This window comes from Medicago sativa, chromosome 3 (genome assembly GCF_051527215.1).
Source record: "Medicago sativa cultivar Bolivia chromosome 3, Bolivia_mono, whole genome shotgun sequence".
NCBI lineage: Eukaryota > Viridiplantae > Streptophyta > Magnoliopsida > Fabales > Fabaceae > Medicago > Medicago sativa.
In genome coordinates, this window is record NC_140751.1 from 92233693 (window position 1) to 92254987 (window position 21295).

General features: G+C 33.7%; 3 protein-coding genes across 4 annotated transcripts; 2 read left to right on the top strand and 1 right to left on the bottom strand.

Moving 5' to 3' along the window:
• Positions 1–427: 427 nt before the first annotated feature.
• On the bottom strand, positions 428–5703 carry LOC146941976 (O-fucosyltransferase 31-like). Of its 2 annotated transcripts, XR_015032530.1 has the most exons (11): positions 5534–5703; positions 5372–5434; positions 5121–5202; positions 4940–5010; positions 4481–4569; positions 4190–4393; positions 2749–3019; positions 1862–2089; positions 1490–1687; positions 915–1344; positions 428–812 (listed from the first exon to the last, which is right to left on the bottom strand). XR_015032530.1 is itself a non-coding variant. In XM_085755913.1 (10 exons), exons 1-10 carry the CDS (start codon positions 5669–5671, stop codon positions 1135–1137), a joined length of 1554 nt encoding a protein of 517 aa, XP_085612039.1. In that variant the 5' UTR covers positions 5672–5703; the 3' UTR covers positions 428–1134. The 2 variants fall into 2 exon arrangements, 1 of the variants encoding a protein (XP_085612039.1); XM_085755913.1 differs by having other exon boundaries at positions 428–1344.
• Positions 5704–8771: 3068 nt separating this feature from the next.
• LOC146941977 (mechanosensitive ion channel protein 2, chloroplastic-like) lies at positions 8772–12207 on the top strand. The gene is made up of 8 exons (XM_085755914.1): positions 8772–8909; positions 9010–9155; positions 9577–9699; positions 9869–10036; positions 10132–10233; positions 10894–10950; positions 11716–11828; positions 11920–12207. The coding sequence occupies exons 2-8, from the start codon at positions 9021–9023 to the stop codon at positions 11978–11980; spliced, it is 759 nt and encodes a 252-aa protein (XP_085612040.1). The 5' UTR covers positions 8772–8909; positions 9010–9020; the 3' UTR covers positions 11981–12207.
• A 4252-nt stretch (positions 12208–16459) lies between these two features.
• Positions 16460–19333, top strand: LOC146941978 (uncharacterized). The gene is made up of 8 exons (XM_085755915.1): positions 16460–16629; positions 16763–16890; positions 16974–17114; positions 17193–17372; positions 17520–17675; positions 17777–17878; positions 18532–18588; positions 18705–19333. Exons 2-8 carry the CDS (start codon positions 16774–16776, stop codon positions 18984–18986), a joined length of 1035 nt encoding a protein of 344 aa, XP_085612041.1. The 5' UTR covers positions 16460–16629; positions 16763–16773; the 3' UTR covers positions 18987–19333.
• Positions 19334–21295: the final 1962 nt, after the last annotated feature.

A 21295-nucleotide genomic window follows, 5' to 3' on the forward strand; every position in this document is an offset into this window, starting at 1 on the left:
TGTTCAAATTTACAAGACTAAGGCTAGTGATATAGGTTTGGTGTGAACAAAATGTAAGCTTTTTATTTATTTATTTATCTAGAACGAAACTTGATTTTTTTTCGTGAGTGTCAAGTATAATAAGAGTACTTTGAATAATTTAATAGATTCAATTTGTAATAATTGTTAAGGTGAGAAACTAAATTTGCTAAAAAAGTTATAGGACCAAAATCACGCATCAACTATAGCAGATAGACTAAAGTGACATTGTCGTTGAAATTAAAGGATAATAGATAAATACAACATAATGTAACCAAAAAAAAAAAGTAGAGTGTAACCAAAAAAAAGATAAATACAACATAAGTAAATCTCCCATTGCTCCAGCAGATTAATTTCTCAAAAGGTCAATAATGCATTCTAGTTCTGGTTTATGAATTGCAAGTAAAACTTAGTTAACAATAGTAGAGCCTATAATCAGACTTGTGAAGTTTCCTCAAATCATATGCCAAAATCACTGTATGTCTGTATCACAAGCTGTTCACAATGAGCCGGAGATGGAAAAAATGGTTTATACTGCAATATACAGCTAACAATAATCAAGGGAACTTTATTAAATTTTCTAAAATTTAACTTTATCCCCTCTAAATTCAACTTCATTCCATGTCAACTTTGTTAGACCATGTTTGTTTCACCATTCAGACCCACCCAAACACCGTTCAACAACATGCAACTTTTCCCCTTTCCCATTCATCTATTGGAATGTGAGCTGAGTTCAGAAGAATTTAGATAAATGTACCCTTAATTGCATGAATTGAAAATCCAACAGAATACCCCTGCAAGTAGAATTTGGGGAGAAAAACTGAACTCCATTGTGAGTAGAACAGCTCAAATACTCAATACTATAGGATAGCTAATAGTATGACAATTTTACTTACATCTTGTATTTCGAACTTTCATTATTTATTTTTGAAAACTCGGTATCCCGCCCAAGGACCGAGGTTGTATTTAGAACTTGATTTGTTTATACGGCGAGCATTCTGTCAAAGAGGAGCACTCTTCCAGTCTTTGGCTATCTTACATCACGGTACGAAACTATAGAAGCCATAAGTGCAATTAAGCTAAAGATCAATTTACATCTGCAAAAACTTGTTTCAACTAAGCTCTACACATGCAATCAGGAGCAGGGTATGTATAAATTGATTGCTTCTCCTTTCTTAATCTTATCTGTCCCTGTCTGTTCTTATGTCCATCAAGAACCGCACGCTGAAATTCTGACCAGCCTATGCTCTTATTCTGAAATAGCTGGCCCAAAAGTGCCATGTTTGGTCTGATAGTCTTCAGATTCTTATAAGCACGATGTGCCACCTGAAGATGCAAAAGATGTTTGGTTTAAACGGTAAATTTTGGGGATTTCCTACATGTCTTGCAGCAATACATAACATATAAGTAGTTATGCGATGTAACTCTTCACAGTTGTTAAGTTTCAAACATATTTAACAACGACTCTTACCAGAGCATTGTGCATATTGCCCGGAGAAGCCGAAATGAAGATGTCGCTGTGCATGCTCACATAATAATCAACAGCAGCTAATAGCGATGCCTTTCCATTAACTTTGGCCATTGTCTCTGCAGAGACTAGACTTTTCTTATCTTCCATAAAAGGAAATAACGTGCTTAAAGTTTCCAACCTAGCTTTTCCACCATAAACCTAAAAACATAGAATCAATCCAGACTAAGTTCAAAAGTAAACTATAAAATGACAATGCACAAAGATGTAAAAACTGTACTAGATTATTTATCAATTAATATTGCAATGAATATTGCAATTAATCTTTGTTGTTACATAATAACAATATATCATGTCATGAGCTGGGCAATAAACCTTGTGGGAAGCAAGATAAAGTCGTGTTCTGTTGTTGAACCCCAAAGCAGCTAGGAGCAATCCAATCTCTTCGGGAGTCAGTGGGCAACGCCCCTGATTTCTCAACTCTTCATCATTGAATTGGGAATTCAATACTCTTCCCTGCCAAATCACCTGCCGGTATTTAGCTAGAGCAAGTTTCTCAGCTTTACCCCCACCAAAATCACAAGCTGAATGGGCTGCCATATCCTGCACATGTCAGAGACCATTAATTAACAGGAGCCTTAATTTTCTGAAAAAAACATAAATTGTCATTTATATAATTGGATCACAAGGAGAATTCAAGATGAAATGTGCAGTTCCTTAAACTGCAGTTAATAGAAAAATTCTTCACAACTGAATCAGTTTTTTTGTTCTGCAGAAGCGTGTATAACCAGAACTCTACAATAGGAGGATAAATCCTCGTTCAAATTTTAAACACATGCAAGCATGCTAATACATTCACACACACAGGCAATACAAATACGTAGTTCCTTCAAGCTGTAGTTACACCTAAAAGGTATTTAAAACAGACTCAAGATGCCTTTTATGTAGAAGCATCAGTGGTAGCAACTAGCTGCTTCACAACAGAAGCATAAATCATCAACATATCATTCAAGCACGCATGCAAACACAATTACAGAAACAAAAATTGAAAAATTATTGGTGCTAAATATATTTGAACTGATTACTCTACTTAAAACATATGAAGCAGTCAGTCTACCAACATGCAAGTTGTTGCCTAACAAACTATATTCCGCTTATAATACTGTAATCACAGTGCAATAATAAGACTTTCCAAGTAAAATTAGAAAGACAAGTGACCCATAATTTTTTGAATCCTGGCAAAATGCAAATGAAGACTATACTTTATCAAAACGCAGATGCAACACAACAAACTTCCCGCTTTGCTGTTTCCCAAGCTTATCGGCTTCCTCTGGCAAATAGTCATTTGATTCTGCTTGGTTGATACTAGAATTGTAGCGAAGACGCTGAACAAGGATATCTCCTAATTCCTTAACGTGTGGAACAAAGTTCAGTGCTTCAAAGTTGACCTTACAACGGAGACGCTGGATGTCTGATGGTAAGCCGTTGAATGTCAAGCGATGAGAGAACGGTGCAATGGCAGCAACACCATAACTGTATCAACGAGAAAATCTACAACATTTGAAAACAGGTATTTACGTAAATAATGCATATCTAAAGGAAGACACTAAGTGGCTTATGGCACTCCGTAAGCATATTTAGAATTTTATATACATCAAAGAATAAATTACAGTGTGATATTTATAAGAATGAAGGTGAGCCTTGGCGCGATGAATGGAGTTGCTACCGTGTGATCAGGAGGCCATATGTGGAGTTATTAAAACAGTCTTTTGCAGATGTGAGGTAAGAATGATTATAATAGATTCACGATGAGTCCAACCTTCCCTAAATACTGCAATGGAAGGCACTTTACAGCACTACATTAGAACTAGGAAGAAAGCAGTTCCTAAAACAAAAAATTGCACATAACTCAAACTATGTAAATTCCAACATTGGGACTGTGAGAAAACTTCCCACATAATCCTTGGAAGAACCAAATAATTTTTCTTTCTTAGATCCTAGGTATATCCCCTGACAACTATTTGAGTCAATAAACTATGGCAAGTGATAACAAACAAAGAAAATAGGCATTTGACAACAAAAAGTGCCTGCCTACTTGGAAGTTCACTAAGAGCACTGAGTAGTTGTTAGATTGAAAAATATGGATGGGTGACGTGACGGACAGACTGACAGGTGGCAAGTGGCAACAAAGGTATAATACTGTGCTGGAAATAGTATTATTTATATAGCTTGTTTGGAAATTGTTTATACTTTGAATAGATTAAGTCTCTAGTCTATTAATTCTACTAATTAAATATTTTCAGTTATTTTCTATAGGTAAGTGAAGCCTTAAACTGTAATTTTTTTCCCAAAAAACAACACTGACTTGATTGGTACAAGAAATCTTCATTAAGCCTAGTGCATCGTCTTAATAGATTTCATAAATCCACCCAGAATTTTTTCTTAAACTGTCTCCTTATTTTTTTCCAATGGATTATGAGACAATAATTGATGGTAAATTGAGATTAATTGTCTGTGCTCAATATTGAATTTTATACATACAGAGCATCAAAACCTACAAATTATATCATGGAAATCCATTGTAAGGGCTAGTTGCAAAAGCTTCTAAGTCAACACATTTTCTATATAATGGCAAAACCTAAATGCATTTCAGGGGGAAAATGAGGGAACCTGGCAGAATTTGAGGTTAAGTTATTCACATACCTCTGAAGAACCGGCAATACATTTTCTGTATACCAATCTGCGGTAGCATGAACTGGCGCTGTTTTAATTCTAGTAGCTCTAATGCCTGTGGCATAGTACTCTCTTGTGCTCCAAGAGTACTCACCAGGAAGCTCTTTCACTATAGATACTTCGTCACGGAGAACATCAATGAAGTGATCAACGTCAAATATATCTGCAAATGAACTGCAGAAAAATAACAACTCAGTATAAATGGCTGGTATAAAAAATTGAAGACATAAAGGTTGCAAAAATATCCCACACTAGATATACCTTGAATCTTGCCAGACAGGATTCACTTCAAAATGCGGGATCACCAACGTTACATTCAAAATTTTAGCAACAGCAACAGCATCACATATCTTTTAAATAGAAAATGTGGGAAACTGATATTAGAATAGTGATTAGAATATGTCTTTAAAGGTTGTGCACACTTAAGAAAATCATTAAGTGTACTAATCTCTATGATAAAATGATTTTCATTTGCTAAAGTAATTTTATTAATATAGTAGTTAGTACGTAGTAGAGTAGTTAAATGTGTTTAGATAAAATAGAGTATAAGGATATATCAGTGGAAAAAGGTAATTAATACTTCATTGGTAATTTAAAATTATGAGACAAGTAAAAATTCCAAACATGACACTTAATATGAGACGGGGCATAGCAGTTTTTTTTTTACCCTTCATTTCTGCAATGAAATTATACCCTTTCAAAACAATCTCATTTACTTACCCCCATCTTCTGCTGGTTCAATCCTCCATCAAGGAAAACTTGAATATAACCCCGAGACTTTTCGGGCAGCGCTGCAATAATCAAAAGGGAATAAACAAAAATTCAAAAACCAATGACAAACAAAACAGTCCTGAATTTTAATAGAAAAATAAATAATCCAATTATGCAGATTTGCACTCACAAGGTGATTTTGGAGGCACGGTACAAGGTTTCCATCCTTGGTAAGCCAAGGGAGACCACAGATTGGTTTGTACTTCAACAGACTGAAAACAAGAACAAAAAAAGTAACAAAATTGTGTAGAAAACTTGTACACCGTCAATTGTATTGGAAGCATTAGATCATTAAAATAACACATACGATCGGTAGTGATTTGTTGACAGTGTAAAACAATTTACACTCAAGAATGAACAGAAAAAGTGTAATGTACTCACAGTTCGGCGTTGTAGAGCACCCTGTAGCAATGTGACGTGTCTAGGTTTAGGAGCAATCCATTCCTGAAATCACAATCGATTTTTGATACCAACAATTAGGTGATTCATAAATGAAATTCAATTTTTCACGATTAATTGAGGAAATGGAAAATGAGGAGTTACGGAGAAGATAGAAGGTGAAGCACGACCCAAAGGTTGGAAGAGATTGGGAATGAAAAAGGGAAAGAGAATGACGAAAACGGCAACAAAAGCTGATTTTTGAGAGTGGTTGAGTTGGTTCAATTGATGATGAAGCTTCATTGTGACAATTCTGAAGCGGATCGATGATCAACAGAGAGGGGGATGTATTGGATTAAGATTCTATGGGATTTTAAAAGACTTTTTAATTATGAAAAAGTCTAGTGGTATTCAATCAAGACTTTTTGCAACTTAAAAAAAGTCTTGTGGTATTCAATCAAGACTCTTTGTCATTTTAAAAAAGTCTTGAGGTATTCAATCAAGACTTTTCATCACTTAAAAAAGTCTCATGGTATTCAAAATCATTCAAATTTCGAAGGATTGTTTAATAAATTGGATTTTGATGGATTTTGTGGGATTTTGTAGTGTAATTTTAACAAGAAAAAGTCTTTCATAAAAAGATGAGATTTCATGGGATTGTTTTTCATTTAAAAGTTACTATCTCTTTCTTCTCCCTTCTCTCTCTCACCCCTCCCCCCTCTCTCCTTTCTCTCTTCGTCTCTCTATCTCTCCATTCTCTCTCTCTCTCTCTCTCTCTCTCTCTCTCCCTCCCTCCCTCCCTCTCTCTTCTCTTCTCTCTCTCTCACCTCTCTTAGAAAAACTCAAACGACTTCTCTAATTTCAAACACAAAATGAGGGCTGACACAATATTTTTTTTTTTGAAAGATTTGTAAGGACTGTCATAATTTTAAATATGTACAATTGAATTTTGTGGGAATAACATTTTTAACAAATAAAAAATGTGTATGGAGAATAATGTGTTAAGAGTGTTTTTTAGTCCCTTAAAATCTTATAAAATCCATAAAATCCTTAAAATTTTAAGGGTTAAATATGTTTTTGATCCCTATAAAATGGCGACCTTCTAAGTTTAGTCCTTACTTAATTTTAATAGCTTTTTTGACCCCTACAAAAAAAAAATTACTTATAATTTTAGTCCCTGCAAAAATAAATTTTGTTTAATTGTCCTTAAACTCTTAAATTTTTTAACGATTCTTTTTATACAAGTTTAGAACACTATGAAAGGTTCATTTACTAAAATCTATAATTTTTTAACATGAAATAAATTAAATATGAATTTTTTAAAACGACAAAAGTTTAAGATATAAGTAACCAAAATATGGACGTAGAAATCAAATTTTTGCGAGATTTTTTTTGGAGGACCTTTTAATAACGTTCTTAACACGCCTTTAAAAAATTGTTGAAAAACTTAAGAGTTAAAGCATAAATTAAACAAATTTGGATTGAGTAAGGACTAATATTGAGTGCAGAAATTTTTTGTAGGGATTAAAAATGCTATTAAAATTAAGTAAGGACTAAACTTACAAGGTCGTAATTTTGTAGGGACCAAAAACATAATTAACCCAAATTTTAAAATCAATAGTAAAAGAATTTTTTATTGGTTTTATTTTTCTTTATTCAAACGCTAGAATTTATTTGTTCATTATTTTTATCATTCACACTTGTAAGTTTGTTCTTTTTTCCCCTAAAATTCATTGAATCCTTTAAAATTTTAAAATCCCATAAAATCCTTTGAAATCCTCAAAAGTCAGTGTGATAAATCCATTAAAATCTTGAGTGTATAAAGTCTTTTACATAAAAAGTCTTTTAAAATCTCGCAGAATCAATACAATCTCACACAGTCTTTTAAAATCTTAAAGACTTTTTTTATTAAAATAGTCTTTTAAAATCCTAATCCAATACACCCCCCTAAGAGTATGATTCATACTCTTAACACCATTTTCAAACTTAACACCATTTTTGTCAAAAAAAAAAAAAAAACTTAACACCATTTTTAATGTCTTAACTTATTGGATTCCATCTGGAAAAAAAAAAAAAAGATGGTGGTTTATTTGAGTTAGGATCCTCTGTGAAGAGATATATACACAAAAAAATTTCAAAAATCTAAAAGGTAATTAATGATAGTGAGATCCACTTAATAGTAGGACCTATTATCTATTTTATATGATAGTGAGATCCTCTCTTCAAATTGCACACTCCATTATTATACCAAATGGAGATGATCTTTACCCTGTTTGGTTATTGTCTCATTGTACCATTTACAATTTAGGTCAAATATTTAGTAGGTCCTTGAAGTTTTGAGTAATATAACGTGATCGGCCTCTATGTTTTTTAAGTTTTAACGTTCGCATTGTTATCCTTCATTTTCAAATAACTCTTTGAAACAACGGTGATGTTGTCGTTAGACGTTGTTGTGGTGAGTTCAACTCGACAAAATTTTCAAATTTTATAAAGGGATATTTTGTAAAATTAATTAAAACTTCTTTTTCCTTTTTTTTTGGTGGTGGCCGGGGTTTTCCTTTTTTTAGTGGTGGCCGGGGTTCGAACCTCGGATCTTGCATATTTTATGGATTGTCCTGAACTAAGCTCACGAGGACAAACTTCTTTTTCCTTTACAAAAACACTTACATTTCTTAATTTACGTGAAATAGACTTGTAGTTGAATACGAGTAGACTAGGGAGTAATATATTTTGGGTATGTTTGGTCAAAAAAATTTCAAGCATTTTTTAATTAATAATTCATATTTTCCATAAAAAAAAAGTTAATAATTCATATTTCTATTGTAAGTGTATTGGCATTGTTTTAGTGGGATTTTAACTTTTTTTTAAGGAGGAATTTTAACCTTTTTAATGAATAATTTAAATAATACTATAAAAATTATAAATAATTTAAATAAAGGGCAAATTTGAAATACATACGAGTTATTGACAAAGTGAACTATCTTAGAGATTTTTTTTTATTTTAAGTCTAATATATCCACTCATCTATGACGGTGTATAAAAGTGATACATCTCTTTAATTGAATTTTTTCTTTAATTTTTGTTTTCATTTAAATTATTTATTTTTTAGAATATTATTTAAAAACAATACATAAAAGGGATATGTCTTTTTGGCTGAATTTTTCTTTGATTATTACTTTTCACTTAAATTATTTTACTTTCTATTTTATCCTTTTTATAATATTATTTAAATTACCAATTAAAAAATAGTTAAATCTCATTGTAATACAAAAACCCGCATTGCAAAAACAACAATCTTAAAAAGTTTATTTCAATCTTATTTATAAAAAATACTTTTTTTTGTTGACAAAATTGATATATATCAAGCGGAAAAAAAAAAGATATATATTAAGCGCCGCATCATCTTTCCGTTAGTATATATATAAAAGACCACTAGTAGTAAAACGAAAGGTTTAGAGAATTTCTTTCGCTAGGGTTTTGTGTTTGGCGCTGTTCTGTTAAAACGAAAGGTTGAATCGAATCGAATCGAATCTCATCTCAGGTACAAGCTTTTCGCCACACAAATTGTTGCATAATCAATCTACTTTTCACATTCGAATCAATCAGTTGTATTGAATTTTCTTTTTGAATCTTTCTGTTAGGTTTGGACCCGATGGATTGGGATACAATGGTCAGTCATTTATGTTTTGTTGCTGCGTTTACCTGCATGTACTGGCTAGGTTACTCCATGCTGCTCTCTTTATGTGCAGCATTGCTCGCTTTTTTTGTTCTTGTTTTTGTTCTTGAGGTACACCATTCTTTCTTTTGCACTGTCTACTATGCCCCATATTCATTGCATTTTGTGGATTATTATCTATGAAGCACTCATACACTAATAGTAATTTAATAAATTGAATGTAATCAATAGTCACATGTTTCGGTCGCACACACGTCTTCAATCAAAAGTGTTGATGCCACAAAAAAATTATTACTATAAATTTTGTTATAAGAGTAAGTCTTCTACGCTTGTTTATTGTCGGTAGCCATTATCAATTAAACGAACATAAATTATTCAATACTTATAAGAGTAAGGTTGCATACAATACACCAAAATGGGGGGATGCCTTCCCGGAATTTGGGTATGCGGGTGCTTTAGTGCCACCAGACCAGACTTCCCTTTTTAATACTTATGTTTACTGTCATTCTGAATTCATGCATGATTAACCCAGGTATGTAAGATGACACTTCCGAACTTCCTTTCAAGTATAAGGATCCGTGCAACTAAACCGTTTATATTGAATGATTGGATTAAAACAAATATTGAAGGATATGAAGTTTCTGGCACAGTCAAGGTTTGTATATACCTTAAAGTAACTTTTATATATAAAGAGTATAGTGTAGGTCAGTGATTATTTTTTATTTTATTTTAAATGGGTGGTTGCCACAATCATGTGACAAATAGAAGATCTATTACCATCAATGGATTCCTTCTTTGCATTACTTATGTGATGTTTTCTCCAGCACGTGGGTTGGTGGTGGACCACTGTCACAGCTGAAGATGGCGGGACACTTTTTATTCCTAATCACAAGTTCACCGACAATATTGTCGACAATATTGTGAGGAATCCGTCTCATTGGTGTATCAAAATTTACATTCCTATCAGTCCCTTGGGTGTTAACAAAATTGACGTGAGTATTCTCAGTTCTCATGCTTCAAGCAGTTTATGATGCTCATTTTTTAATGTGAAAGCTGGTGTGATCTACATTTTGTTTTCTTCATATAGAGTATTGTAGCTGATATGCGCCAGGTTTTGGCTAAAAATCCTCAAGTGGAGCAGAAAACTGTCTTTTTGGAAGTCATCCATCCTGAAAAACAAGATTTGAAGGTAAAAGTCGCTGATATGTAGACCATGAAATGCAAGCAAAGTGAGTCAAGTGCTTTGACCATAAAGGGAAACTTTACCACGATCCTATGGTAAAGAGCCTTTAAAAATTAAGTTTGATGTTTTAATGAGTGGCCACACAACATAAGATAGGATTAGGAATGGATGCATTAGACCAAAACACGGGGTGGCACCTTTTGTAAAAAAGATGGCAGAATCTCTCTTTATGTGAGACTTGTAAAAAGTGCAATAAGAATAGTATATCAAATAGATGGTAGTCCAATAGTTAGGTATAGGGAGACATAGAAAAATAGAGGCCAAACCATCGAGAAGACTGTAGATTGGTTTGTCTCTAGACAAATGCTGTCAAATAGCGGTTATAGGCTATATCGGCGCTATAGTGTAGTTGAATTTGATCAAACAGCTATTGTTTTGGGATACACTATCTAGTACAAAGTGTTGTCATATCAGAGTTTGAACAAACAACTATTTTCTTAGATCCACGATTGACAACATTGCTCTAGACAAAATTTACGAGAAGACATTTTTGTTTGATATGTGGAGTCGACTCAGCTCAGCCTAGTAGGAAAATGCTTTATTGTTGTTGTTTCACTTGCCGTTTATCAACTTACCATATCTTACTACTGGTCTTTCCGATTGCAGATATTGATATCCTGCTTTGTGGAAACTTCACATTATGAGGAGTACCTTTCTGTTAAGGTAAAATAATACACACCCAAGGCAATTGCAATTTCTTATGGCGTAATACAAATGTTGGAATTTTTTTTATAATTAATTAGATCCTGATTTTGTTGTAGATGCCAGCAAATCATTAAACTATAATAATAGAAACACCTGTTCTTATTTTCCATTGATATCTATCACTGATTTTTTAATTTGCTGTACTTGGACTTCATTTTGTGGGATTTCGTGAAATTGATTGTTTTACATGATGCTTGTTGTGTGAATATTTGTGAAGATTTGGAATTGTGAAATATTGAGGTACTTTTGATTTCAATGCTTGAATCAAAATACATACAATGCTGGTTTAAGAAAGGCAACAATTGAGAATCGCTATAATAGGAGGGATTGGCCACCGGAGATGCTTTGATTTTAGTGACGAGTGATGACATATCTATAGCTGTCCTACATAATTAAATAACAATCAATCAATAAATAAATGCCCGATTCTCAGACACGCCCACGTCCACAATTTGGTATCTTTGCCTCTGCATATGTAAATAGATAAATTGTAGTGTAATTTCTATAATCATTTTACTTATTTGTCATCTTGGTTTCTTGGAACTTTCATGTTCCCTTGTGTGGTGAAAAAGGAGTTTTACCTAATTATTATGTCATAAATTCAGTGTTATGGTATATTTTTACATTTAAGATCGTTTTTATTTTAGTATACGTTCATATGATTCTATTTTTCCTAGTAAATATAAGTGGTCTAATAAAGGTGATTAACATGTAATATAACAGCACGCAATTATTTTGGATCTTCTCGAAGTTGTCGATCATCATCAAGCCTGGTTAGCGGCTACCAACCGGACAGTTGATGGACCACTTTGCAGGAACGACTGTACCTCCAACTGGTAGAAACTCCAAGGATAAGTCCTAGTCAAATTCTGATTCCCAAAGTGTTTTATCTGAAACTTCGCCTACTACTTTCCATGAGTTTGGCAGGGGAGAGACTGCTGCTACTTCACAGTCAAAGCAAGAAGAAGAGAAATCCTTGGTGTTCTGATATACTGTCACCTGCTTTTAAAATTGTGCCTTCTTCTCGAACCTCTTTGCCTTCAAAGATATTTTGGTTTCTGGCCATCCATATACCATAAGCTATGGACGCTATGTAGATAATATCATTTTCCTTTTGTGTGTTGATCGTGTATATAGGCAATCCTTGAGTTGGTTGTTATTAGAAGAATCAAATCTTAAGTCTAACTTTGATTAAAACAATATCTTCCTGGTTGAGGGGCATTCTGTCATAATATAATTAAGGCAAATGTTAACTTGTGCCTTCAAGGGCACATGTTAAGGAACTTATTAAAGAAATATACGCATAAAAAGTCGTGCATTCAACTTCTTAAAACTTGATATATTATGTTTTCCAATGCAAAGTTGCCCTTTTTAGGTTGCTTAACATGTGCCCTTAGGGCACAAGTTAACATGACCCATTAATTAATAGTTTCAATGCATTTATTACACTCAGGCCATAATATAGGTCAGTTAAAAGGAGTACTCTTCTTGCAGTTGTGGCCAAACACTTATGCTTCATTACATCAAGTTCAATCTTGCAGGTTCTGTTCTTTGACATAAGAGCTTTAAGACTAACTTCCCTTTTGTATCATATGCACTCTCATCATCCTGTCTTATATTGAAATTTTGTACTCCTTTTCAAGTAATTGGTCGATGCTAAGAAGGTTTCTCTTCATACCTAGGATATTAAGGACTAACGAGATTAGTGTGGTATCATGTGCAAACTTCACTTTATTTTAGATATGTTGCTGATCTTCACAAACCAAACTCTCCTTCCAGTCATGTGAGTGGAACATCCAATATCTAAATATCACGATCACCAAACTTACTTCTTCAGCACCTGAGACCATTAGCAAGACTTCATCATCATCTTGTCTCGCTAGATTTGGCATCATCTTCACTTGCATCTTTCTTGTTTGCATAAAGTGGCCATACTTTTTTACAGTTATACCATAAAACACTACTTTTTCTCTCAAATCTCTTCTTTCCTCCTCTATCTCTAGAGTCGTTACCACCTCTAGAATATGCATTTGATTCCACTGCCATCACTTGTTTGAGCAATTAAAATATACCAACTAAAAGCCACATTTGTTCCTTCAACATTAAATTCAAATATCAATGAAATCAAAATATTAACACTAGGCCCAACGTTCGATTTTCTTAAAAGATAAAGTTTATCATAACTCTGGGATGCCTTTTGCTGGTGCACGCCATACATAGATGAAGAGGAGAGTGATGAGAAGTATATTTTTCAATGTGAAACTTGAATAGTAAACTTGAGAAGTAATATTCTTAAGTGGTAGATTTTTAAGTGTTGAACTTAACTAAATAACAACTTTGAGCAATAATATGAAAATTAAAATGATTTTCCCTAATTTTACTATTCAAGTTTTGCATACAATTTATCTAATTAAGAATGATTTGCTTCCAATGAATCTTAGACTTAAGTTTTGATACCTTCTTGAGATTCTTAAATGGTTATTGGTTTATTTTAAAATGACATTTGTAACAAAGTATGACCGAATCATTACATTGTGTTCCACATCATCTTCAAACATCTTTATTCTTTTACTCCCAAGTCTATTTTATACAAAAATAATATTACATAGTATCTCATATAATTAAAAAGTAATTATATGAATTTGATTATATACATACATTACCAACATGTAAGTTATTACATAAGACCATTTACAATGGTCACCAACATTAAACACCCTTCAACACCCACTTTTTCAATTCCCAACACTCCACATCATCTTCTCTCTCTTAATTCAACACTCATTCAACTTTAACCTCTCCAATGGTTTTTTTTCATTCAACACTCTACCCCACCACCTTTTATTTCTTATTCTTATTTAATTTTATATTTTTGTTTTTATAATTACATAAAATTACAATTATCGATTATAATTAAATTAAAATAAAGAAACACTTAAAATTTTTTTTTGTAAAAACAAAATTTATTTAAATAATTTATTTTTATTTTCTTAACTTAAAATGCAATACAACAAACTAAGCACGCAACACACAAATAACTTAAAATGCAAGAAAAAAAAAAGCACACAACACACAAGCAATTTATTTAGTACGATACAAATCATCTTCAATCACGAAACATTCCAAACTTTGTCCATATGTGCTTCACTAGATCTGCTTGCAATTCGTGATGAACATTTGGATCACGCAACTCGGATCTAGCACGCACATGATTTGCAAAAGTGGGTAACACCTCGGTTGAGTATGGCGAGCATACTATTTGGTTTTTTTTTTTAGATTTTTTTTTGCATGCCATGTGAAATGGCGAGCACTATTTGGTTTTTTTTAGATTTTTTTTTGCATGCCATGTGAAATGGCGAGCATTCTGTGGCAATCCTGTGCGGTCCAATTGCACGCCGCCACGTGGCATTCTGTGGCAGATTAATTGGTGTTGAATCCGTTAATCCTCTCTCTCATCCAGCAGTTCATTCAACAGAGGTTCAACATGCCATTGCACTGGTTTTCCTTGTTGACTGTCAGGTTAAACACTCCCATTGCACATAGTCTAACAAACTACATTCCGCATACAATACTGGAATCACAATGCAATAATAAGACTTTCCAAATGAAATTAGAATGACAAATGACCCGTAATATTTATAATCCTAGTAAAATGCAAATGAAAACTATACTGTATCAAAACGCAGATGCAACACAACAAACTTCCCGCTTTACTGTTTTCCAAGCTTATCACCTTCATCTAGCAAATGGTCATTCGATTCTGCTTGGTTGATACTAGCATTGTAACGAAGGCGCTGAACAAGGATATCTCCTAATTCCTTGACGTGTGGAACAAAGTTCAGTGCTTCAAAGTTGACCTTACAACGGAGACGTGGATGTCTGATGGTAAGCCGTTGAATGTCAAGCGATGAGAGAACGGTGCAATGGCAGCAACACCATAACTGTATCAACGAGAAAATCTACAACATTTGAAAACAAGTATTTACGTAAATAATGCATATCTAAAGGAAGACACTAAGTGGCTTATGGCACTCCGTAAGCATATTTAGAATTTTATATACATCAAAGAATAAATTACAGTGTGATATTTATAAACGGTAGTGGGAATGCATTGAACTAGTACTTATCCCCAGGTACTAGGTTCGATTCCCACGGGAGGCAAAAACACTACTAGGGGTAGTGATTAAGCTTGTGAGTAATAGTGCCGGGGGTCGTAAGGCGAGGCCGGTGCCACCGAGGTGTGCATGCGGGACCCACCCTGCAGGGCTGTTACAGGGTTAAAGGAAGCGATAAAGTTGCTTGGTAGTTTGAGTTTGTATAATGTGTCTATTGAACTTGATTGCAAGCAAGTGATTGATGGCATCTCTAGGAGACTCAACACCAATTATATGTCCAACGCTATTCTGAAGATTTTTTGCAAAGTTTCATTGAGAATTTACCAAAACTTTAAGATACGTTTCATTAGGCGACAAGTAAATAATGTTGCTCATTTATTAGCAAGAGCGTCATTATCTTATGTTAGTTTCCAAATTCATGATCATATGCCAACTTGTATTAAAACCGTTATTACCAATGAAATGAGTTGAGTTTATTTTTGTCGATATTTTATCATTTTTATAATATTATTTAAATTACTAATTAAAAAGTAATTAAATATCATTATAACATGTCACAAATTATGGTTTGATGCCTTTCTGATTGTTATTTCTTAATATATAGGGGTCAGAAGGTTATACAAGTAATTGCATTAAATAATTACAATTAATAAGAACAAAATCAATTTATGATTTGTGTCCTTATTTATATATAGAAACAAACAAATAAATATAATAAGGAGAAAAAGTACATCCCCCTTCAAATTGATGTGACTGGTCAACGTGGACGCGGAACAACCTCTTAAGAATATCTGCAATTTGCAACTGAGTACTAACACGAGGAAAGGATATTAGTCGGTCATCATAGGCGTCACATATTGAATGACATTCAACTTCGATATGCTTGATGCGTTCATGAAAAATGAGATTTGCAACGATTTAGATGACACTTGTATTGTCGGCATAAAGTGAGGTTGGCTTTGTTTGAAGAAATTCAAGTTCAGCACGATGCCATGGTGTTTCTGAACAAGAAGCATACATGACACGATACTCAACAATCTATCACTTGTTGGTGGATGTTTCTTGACTCTTGAAGAACTCGCACTATAATTAGAACAATCTTAAAAAATTTATGTCAATCTTATTTATCAAAAATATTTAATTATGATATATATCAAAATTGACATGTATTAAGCGCCATATAGTTTCATAATTGACATAAATTATGATATATTTCTAATGCTGGCATATATTTCAAAATTGACATATGTGGCCTACGATAAAATATAGAAAAAAATATTTAAACAAAAGTATAAGACCCGATTCTAAATTAATAATCAAACTATATAGTGATAATTATAAGGAGATCACATGTACCCTTCCTTAAAAAAAAAAAATAACTCCTACCCTTCCTTAACTTCCGCCGTTCAATACTATCTATATTAAATCACCACTATAAAAATGACCCAGGTAGAAAGATTTGGAAAACACCACTGGTAGAGATTTTTGCTAGGGTTTTGTGTTTGGCGCTGTTAAAACGAAGGTTTAATTCCCACGTATAAAAGCTTTTTGCCGCAAAAATTGTTTCATCTCTTTGTTTTAACCTATTTATTTTTCTATGCATAATCAATCTATGAATACTTGGATTGAATTTTCTTTTTGAATCTTTCTATTAGGAGTCGTCCCGATGGGGTGGAAGAAGTCAATGTTCAATATTTTATGTCTTTTTGCTATGGGCGTGTTCTTGGAAGAGCAAGGTTACCCCGACCTAGCTCCACTAGTGCTCATACCTATCGGATTTGAGGTACACCATTCCAATTTGTCTGAAAAACTAAATAAATTATTCAATACGTCATTCTGAGTTGCTTATAACTGTGATCAACCCAGATATGTAGGATATTTACATACATCCGTCCAACCAAGAGGACAATGTTGAATATTTTATGTCTTATTGTCGCGGACTCGTGCATGCACTTCCTAGGTTGCTCCATGCTCTGTCGTGTATGTGCGGCACTTGTCATTCTTGAGGTACGTACACCATTCTAAATAAATTACTCAATATGTTTCTTTACTGCCATTCTGAGTTTATAACTGTGATCAACCCAGATACGTATCAAGATATCTACATACATATTTACATACTTCCGTCCAACTATGACTATAATCCTCGCTGGAGCGCTCCTTGTAGTTCTGCGATTATTGCCGGTGATATTTTTGCGACGAGAAACATTGGAAGGCCGGGATGGAATACTGGATGAACCATATGATATTTTTGCCCCAATTAAGGTTTGTATCTACTTAAAATTAACTTTTACATATAATTAAGGAGTATAGTGTTATGTTCAGTAATTATTTTGCCATTCAATATTGATGGCCTTGAACTTCTTTGCATTACTTTTCTCATGTTGTATTCATATTTCATCTTTTGTCCAGGAATATTATGGTTGGGGGGAAATTACCATTATTAGAGACCCAAATTATATTCCTAATCACAAGTTAGCCGACAATGTTGTGAGTAATCTGACTAAGAATTGGCATTTGCAACATTACATTACTATCCGTAGCTTCGATGATATTAACATAATTAAGGTGAGCATCGTCGGTTCTCATGCTTTAAAAACCCGCTCGTGCAGTTTATATTTTTGGTGCTCATTTTTTAACATTATCTCCATTCCATTTTGTTCATGTAGAGTATTGTAGCTGATATGCGTGAGGTTTTGGCTAAAAATCCTCAAGTGGAGCAGCAGACGGTCTTTTTGGAAGACACCAATCCTGGAAACCAAGCTAGAAAGGTAAATGTTGTTGATTTGTTGACCATGAAATGCAAGCACAGTTAGTCAAATGATAGAGTGCTTTGACCATTAAGGGAAACTTCATCACAGCCCTATAGCTCTAAAACCTATGGTGTATGGGGCTGAATGTTGATGGTAAAGAGCCTTTAAAAACTAAGTTTAATGTTTTAATGAGTAGCCACACAACATAAGATATGATTATGAATTGATTCATTAGACAAAAGATAGGTGGCACCTTTTGTGAAAAAGATAGCGGAATCTCTCTTTATGTGATTTCGTCCTGTGTTCTAGAGGATAAACCATTGAGAGAAGACTATAGATTGGTTTGTCTCTAGACAAGTGTTTCCAAATAGTGATTATAGCGGCGCTAGAATTTGAACAAACCACTATTGTTTTGTGACACGCTGCAAAGTGTTGTCAAATAGTTACCTATAGCTAGCACTGTAGAACATCAGAATTTGAACAGACTGCTATTTACTATGATCTGCGGTCGACAACATTGCTCTAGACACAATTTATGAGAAGACATTTTTGTTTGATCCATGGAGTCGACTCAGCTTAGCCTAGTAGGAAAATGCTTTATTGCTGTTGATTTACTGGTCATATATCAATTTACCATATCTTACTAACACTAGCAGTCCTTTTGATTGCAGATATTGATATCCTGCTTTCTGAAAACTTCACATTATGAGGAGTACTTCTATGTTAGGGTAAACTAATACACACCGCAGGCAATTGCAGTTTCGTATGGTGTAATATAATATGATTCTGTTTTTCCTAATAAATAAAGTGGCCTAATTAAGGTGATTTACGTGTAATAAAACAGGAGGATATCCTTTTGGATCTTCGCAGCGTTGTTAGTCATCATCGAGCCCGGTTAGCCACTCCCATCCGGACAGTTGATGAACCTGTAGCATCTGACTCCAAAAATGATGAAAATTTTGCTGGAACATCAACCTCTCTACCTGGTGTAAACTCGTCCAAGCCAAATTCTGATTCCCAAAGTGTTGTATCTGAAACTTCGCCTATTACTTCCCATGAGTTTGGCAGGGGAGAGACTGCTGCTACTTCACACTTAAAGCAAGAAGAGAAATCCTTGGTGTTCTGATATACTGCTGTCACCTGCTTTTAAAATTGTGTGTTCTTCTTGAACCTCTTTGCCTTCAAAGATTTTATGGTTTCTAGCCATCCATATACCATAAACTATATAACTATATCCATGCAATAGACCGACAATTCTCATATTTGCGCCCTAGAGGATATTCCAAAGGACCATGAATAGAAGACTTGCATCAATGAAGAATTTCTTCTCACTACTATAATTCTTACAAGTCTTACTCAAATTTTCAAACAACAATTTTATTACAGTATATCAATTTTAGACTTGTCAGTGAACTGCTTGAACCTCTACAATATATATTTTGAAAGTCATTTTCACTTCTATTTTGAGCTAAATTTTTCTACCCTCCCTTTGAGAGTTAATCAATTATGTTTTCAAAATTCTTTTACAAACTTGTATCTTGCCTAGTAGTAGCACGATTCCTTAAAAGTATATTTAGGTTGATAGAAGTATACTCCAATGGTTTTTTTGTCAATGTGACCGTTAGTGAAAACCCTTCAGGTTGAAGGGATTGAACTAACTGTTAGATTTATAATGAATCACTATAATTCTCTTATGTTGATCTTCTCTTTCTTTTGTCTTAAACTTGCAAGTATCTTTTTGACACGAGACTTGAAACAATTATATTTTTAGTTAAACGATGTTTACCCCCGTTATTTGGGCAGGTTTTGGTTTAAGTTTTGGTTTAGCCCATATAAAAAAAGTTTTGGATTACAACCTTGATATTTGAGATTAGATAGAATTTTTGTAATTTCAAAAAGGAATTTTATAAAATAAGCTTATCAAAGAAATATTTTTAAAAAAAGAGTGAGAGGACAGAGAAGATGTGAGAAAATAAGGAGGTGATTAGGAGACAAAGAATATTTACGAGAGAGAGGATTTACGTTTGAATTAGGGATTTGATTGAATTAAGAGACAAATAATATTTACGAGAGAGGATTTACGTTTGTAATTTGAATTAGGGATTTGATTGAAATGAGAAAGAAGATTGGTGATTTGATTTTGGGTGAGTAAGAAGAAAAAGAAAATTAAGAGCACATTTGAATAAATGAATGTATTGATGAGATAATATAATTTTAGTGGGTAATTCATATTCATAAATTGTATTGTTTGAAACTTGTCTAAAAAATATTATATTGTTTCGAAATAAATTTAAACAATTTTCAAAACGATGAGATTTTTTTGGTTACAAACGGAAAAGAAAAAAAAAACTAAGCCTAACAAAAGAGATGTCTAGTGCATCAACAAGCAACATGGAAGATAAATCTGAAGGAGTTGTATCTAAAAGCACCAATTTATCAAAACTTTTAGCACCTAACTTAGTCAAACAATCAGCAACAGAGTTGTCTTCCCGAAGAGTATGACACAAATCAACAATCCAATCTTGACTCAAGAGCTTCTTAATTAAGCTAATCAAGTTACCAAATCTGTGAAACATATTAAGTGGATCCTGAACCAACTGAATCACATGCAAGAAATCTGAATAGCAAATAACTCTCTGATAACCAGTCGACCAGCACAAATCAAGATCATGATAAAGTGCAAGAATCTCAGCATGTAAAATACAATAGGGTTCAATAATACCATAGAAACCACATAGAAAAGAGCCTTCATGATCTCGAATAAGACCACAAAACCCTGTTAAACCTAAATTCGTAAACACACTAACATCCACATTAAGAGAAACTGAGCTGGGGGGCGGGTCCAAGATACACTCCTAACTACACCTTGGATGCGATTTGAATCAAAGCTCCCAAATGCCATCGAAACATGTCGCAACATGGATACAACGTGACTTCAGATATGCAACCTAAAATGCTCTGTTCCCTCAAACAAATAGATATTCCTCAAACACCAAATCTTCCAAATAATAATTGCAACAATAATGCCATGTCTTTTGATAGAATCTTTCAACCAATCCTTAAACTCAACATTTGCAGAGGGTGCTAAGAAAATGAGGCAAGCACCGGTGCCAAACCTCCAAGGTGCGACCACAGAGAAACAGACAATGCAGAAAGTCTTCACTAATGCCATCACAAGTTGGACACACATCTAAGACAATCATACTCCTCCTCTTCAAAACCACACGAACAGGAATTGAGTTATGGCAAAGCTCCCAAAGGAAAAGGTGAACATTAGACGGTACTTTAAGACGCCAAATCTAGCTCCAACCAGTATGATAAAGATGCAACCTAGAAGGATCCAACAACCACTTATATGCATCCTTAATGGTATAAGTACCAGATATATCACTCTCTCAAACCCGCACATCCAGCATGTCACCTACCAACAATGGT